This window comes from Astatotilapia calliptera, chromosome 18 (genome assembly GCF_900246225.1).
Source record: "Astatotilapia calliptera chromosome 18, fAstCal1.2, whole genome shotgun sequence".
Classification (NCBI taxonomy): Eukaryota; Metazoa; Chordata; class Actinopteri; order Cichliformes; family Cichlidae; genus Astatotilapia; species Astatotilapia calliptera.
In genome coordinates, this window is record NC_039319.1 from 18,523,745 (window position 1) to 18,527,545 (window position 3,801).

The 3,801-nt window shown below is 42.3% G+C and overlaps 1 protein-coding gene across 2 annotated transcripts; it reads left to right on the forward strand.

Moving 5' to 3' along the window:
- LOC113010829 (bcl-2-related ovarian killer protein homolog A-like) lies at window positions 1-2,753 on the forward strand. Of its 2 annotated transcripts, none has more exons than XM_026150053.1 (3): window positions 1-670; window positions 1,088-1,402; window positions 2,208-2,753. In XM_026150053.1, exons 2-3 carry the CDS (start codon window positions 1,180-1,182, stop codon window positions 2,351-2,353), a joined length of 369 nt encoding a protein of 122 aa, XP_026005838.1. In that variant the 5' UTR covers window positions 1-670; window positions 1,088-1,179; the 3' UTR covers window positions 2,354-2,753. The 2 variants fall into 2 exon arrangements, with proteins under 2 accessions (XP_026005838.1, XP_026005839.1); XM_026150054.1 differs by lacking the exon at window positions 1-670 and adding an exon at window positions 759-928.
- Window positions 2,754-3,801: the final 1,048 nt, after the last annotated feature.

The window sequence follows — 3,801 nt, forward strand, 5'->3', positions numbered from 1 at the left end:
GTGAAGGAGCTCTGCAGGGGATTGACAGTGGCACAATTCTGGCTTCAGGAACAGTTACATAAACTTTGGCAGGTGATCGTCTCCTGAGTCACACCTGTGCTCAAATCACAGCATAATGGTGATTTGCATCAGTGTGTTGAAGGCTGAATATTAGAAGAAATTCAAACGAACTGGCTATTCTATTAAAGCCGAGCTAATCGCCCCTCAGATTTGTGAATGAAAGTAGTTACAGTTGAATTGTCTCCCTCTGTCCGCCGGGGTGAGAAGCTGCTTGTGGTGGGAGGGAGGCGGCGGCTGTCAAACTCCTTATCCGGGCTTTTCCCGGCTCTGAAACGAGCACACCCACCGCGCGCCAATGGCAAGGTGGAACAACAGGTAGGCGTCCTCCACCCGCCTCCCTCCCTCCCCTCCGTCGGTGCGTCTCGGAGAAGCAAGTGGACCCACTATCCGCTGCGTGGAAATGAGAGCAGAACTTCGCCCGTTGTTTGCTTGATTGTCTGGGCCGGTTTGTCTGCACAGTGGAGGAGTTTTTATGCGCTTGCTCTGACAGTCCAGCTTTGTTTGAAAGACCTCAGAGATTCGCTCTGAAACGTCTGCTAATTAATAAATCGGATAAATCGCGTTTGCGACATCAGGCGCAGGTGTTTGTCATCATGTGGATATGCTGATGGTAAGCGTGGTCTTTTTCTCGCGTGTTAAAGCGGTTCAGGGATTTAAAATTAGGGTTAAGTTGTGACTGCAGTGAAAAAGCTCGATGGGTTTGTGCGTGCGTGCGTGTGTGTGTGTTATATTGAGACTGGGAAACAAAATATTTCCTCAGTCATTTTGTGGTATCGCCGTTTGTTGTTGCATAATCCAAGAAGTGTAGCAATAAGTTGACTATCCCACCATGTGACTCACAACAATAACGCCTCCATCATATTCTTATGTAAGTTTCTGCTCCTGTTTTAGAATCCAAATGTCTTTATACACTCACCCACCATTCTTGTGAATTAAAAAAAAAGTGTGTAGTAGCAGCAGGGATTTTTAATCACCTGCTTCGTTTCCTCTTATCTGACCTCTTTTCATCTACTCCTATTCCTCACAGCTGCCATATTATCTTCACCACTGAACTCTGAGCTGATTGGAAGGGGTCAGAAGCTCTCTGACTTACAGATCCCCCTCACCCTGCATGAGGACATGGAGGTCCTGCGCAGGTCTTCAGTGTTTGCTGCAGAGGTCCTGGATGTGTTTGACCGATCACTGACCGAGAAGGAGCTGGTGACCCAGTCTAAGGCGCTGTGCAGAGACTACATCTTGTCGAGGCTCAACCAAAACGGGTTGGGATGGTCTAAAACTGAACTCAATTTTTCTCCCTCAAACACAGCGCTGGCTGAAGTGTCTATGGTGCTTCTCTGTCTTGGTAAGTTTCCATAAATGCCACCTTATCGATGACTCTGAACTATGATTGCCTTGCTTCATTATTAGTGCTGTCATGAAAATAGCATGACATAAAAAAAAGGATAATGGGTATCTTTGGGATGTTTTTTCTTCTTCTTGTCCAACAACCATACTTAAAATGAAAGGAAATGTTGTGTTTAAGCATCTCAGAAATGATTGACATTACATTTCATGCATTTGCAATCTAACATGCATTCCATTTTCCACGATCTGCCGATTAGCTGCTCAACTAATTGATTATTTGTTTGGGCCCATAAAATGTCAGAAAGTAGCAACGGCTGTATTGAATTTACACCTGCTTTCAGAGAATGGTAAAGAAACCAGAAAATTGCGATGATTAGAGACTGAATTTGCTGATCACCTACATTATGATCCTGTGTCTGGAGTATTTGCTACATTTGCAATATATTAAGCAACACATTAGGCTTATACTCCACATGTCTATACAGCCTGTACTGAGCATTGAAGCTCTGATGAGCTCAGACCAAATGATGAGTCGAGGATTATATCTGCATGTGTGAGAAGAGCTTGAACCAAAACCAGGCAGCAGCGGTCCCAGCCCTCCTCTTCACATCTATCTTTCTCAGCACACGGGTATCTGAGGGAACTCTTGTCACGTGAAATGTTTGAATTCAATATTCAAGCAGGTTAAAATGTGTGACGTGGTACACGTTCACCTGTTTTTAATCTCCTTCGCTCAGATTCACTTCCTAACAGACTTTTCTCCTTTTCTTTTTTTTTGTTTCTGCTCTCCCTCTGTTACCTAGGCGATGAGCTGGAGTGTATACAGCCCAGTTTGTACAGGAACGTGGCGCGGCAGCTCAACATTTCTGTTGCCATGGAGAACATGGTTTCGGATGCCTTCATCGGTGTAGCAACAGAGATTTTCTCAGCAGGTACAAGGCTGTTATGAAGCTCAGTGTTGATGATGCATCGCAGTAGAAATTAAAAGAGCACAGGAAGTGACCTTCACTGCTGACTGCTTATGGAGGCACTGACTGTGAACCTCTGCAGCTTTCACCAGGCTCATTCGGCTCAGAGTGAGTGGGTGCGAATCAGATGTAGGTGGAGTGAGACTCTATCTGAAACACATAATTAGTCTTACATCCAAGTTTCTATGTTTAGACATTAGTTTACTAAATTGAGCCCAAGTTTGGGATGTGGATGCTGAACATAAAAGGGCTTCTTGGTAGCGTTGTCGTGTCTTGCTAAGAGAACTCAAACATTTTTCTTTAATTAATATAGAGTAGTCCTGTGACAGATTGGCGACCTGCACAGGGTGTAACCTGAACTGGATAAGCAGTAGAAAATGGATGGATGGCTTAATGGTAGCATAGTGTTAAAGTGTAAGCCAGCATGTCCAATCTTGGGCCTCTCAAAACGATGCACAGGAAGGAAATTAATGCAGAGCGGCAGGGGATAATGGTGGTTGCCTAAGAAAAGATTTTAGATTCTCTAGTTGGTTTTTGGCTTTTCTGAGTTTTGACCTTCCTGAGCCTACATGTTCTTAGGTTATCTTTGAGTTTTCCTCCATGTTGCTTCTGGTTTCTTTCTGTAACCCTACAATGTGTATGTTACGTTAGGGGTAGCATGCTTCTCACCCGCTGTCAGCCGGGACAGGCTTGAGTCTGGTTGGATGGGCATTTAAGAAAATAGAATGAAGGCCGGATGGCTGTATGAGGTTGAATTGTAGTCACTGTTAGTCTAAGAAAGCTAGCTGCTAACTCCATAGTGTGCTAACGAAGACGATTCAAAATCTAGGAGACACAAATCCCTGGGTGAGTTCCTTCAGGATAGTTATCGAGTGTAGATGTAGGTGTGCTGATCTGTCCGCTGTGGTGAAGTCTTCCAAATAAGGCTAAAGCTGAAAGAAGAATCATTTAGCCAATTATAAGATATGTAACATAATTCTGGTGCTTAATTTGTCTGCATTTTCTTGATTTTTTTTTTTTTTTTTTTGTTCTTAAATTTTGTACTGATACAGAAGCAACTGCTGTTGTGCACAAAGAAAATCACAATCTCCAGCTGTGCTCTTTGGTGGTGTGATTTATTATTTATTTATTTTTTATTTTTGAACTCTGAGTAAATCTTGTAATTGTGTCCTCACATAGTTCAGGTGTTGTTTTTGGCAAATAATTCATCTGGTGGTTGTTGTTGTTGTTATTATTCTTCTTCTTCTTCTTCTTCTTCTTCTTCTTCTTATTATTATTATTATTATTATTATTATTATTATTATTATTATTATTATTATTATTACATCCAGTCTAACATAGACACAGCCTTACTTTAATACCCTTATGTAAAAATTTGCAGGCTACACCAGTGGAGTTCTGGGATGATACCAGCCATAATTTTTTTTTT

What these genes read in the sequence shown, in the direction of transcription:
- LOC113010829 (XM_026150053.1), top strand. Translation starts at nt 1,180, where the DNA reads ATGGAGGTCCTGCGCAGGTCTTCAGTGTTTGCTGCAGAGGTCCTGGAT. An exon ending in TATGGTGCTTCTCTGTCTTG is followed by an intron (nt 1,403 to 2,207) that starts GTAAGTTTCCAT and finishes TCTGTTACCTAG; the next exon opens with GCGATGAGCTGGAGTGTATA.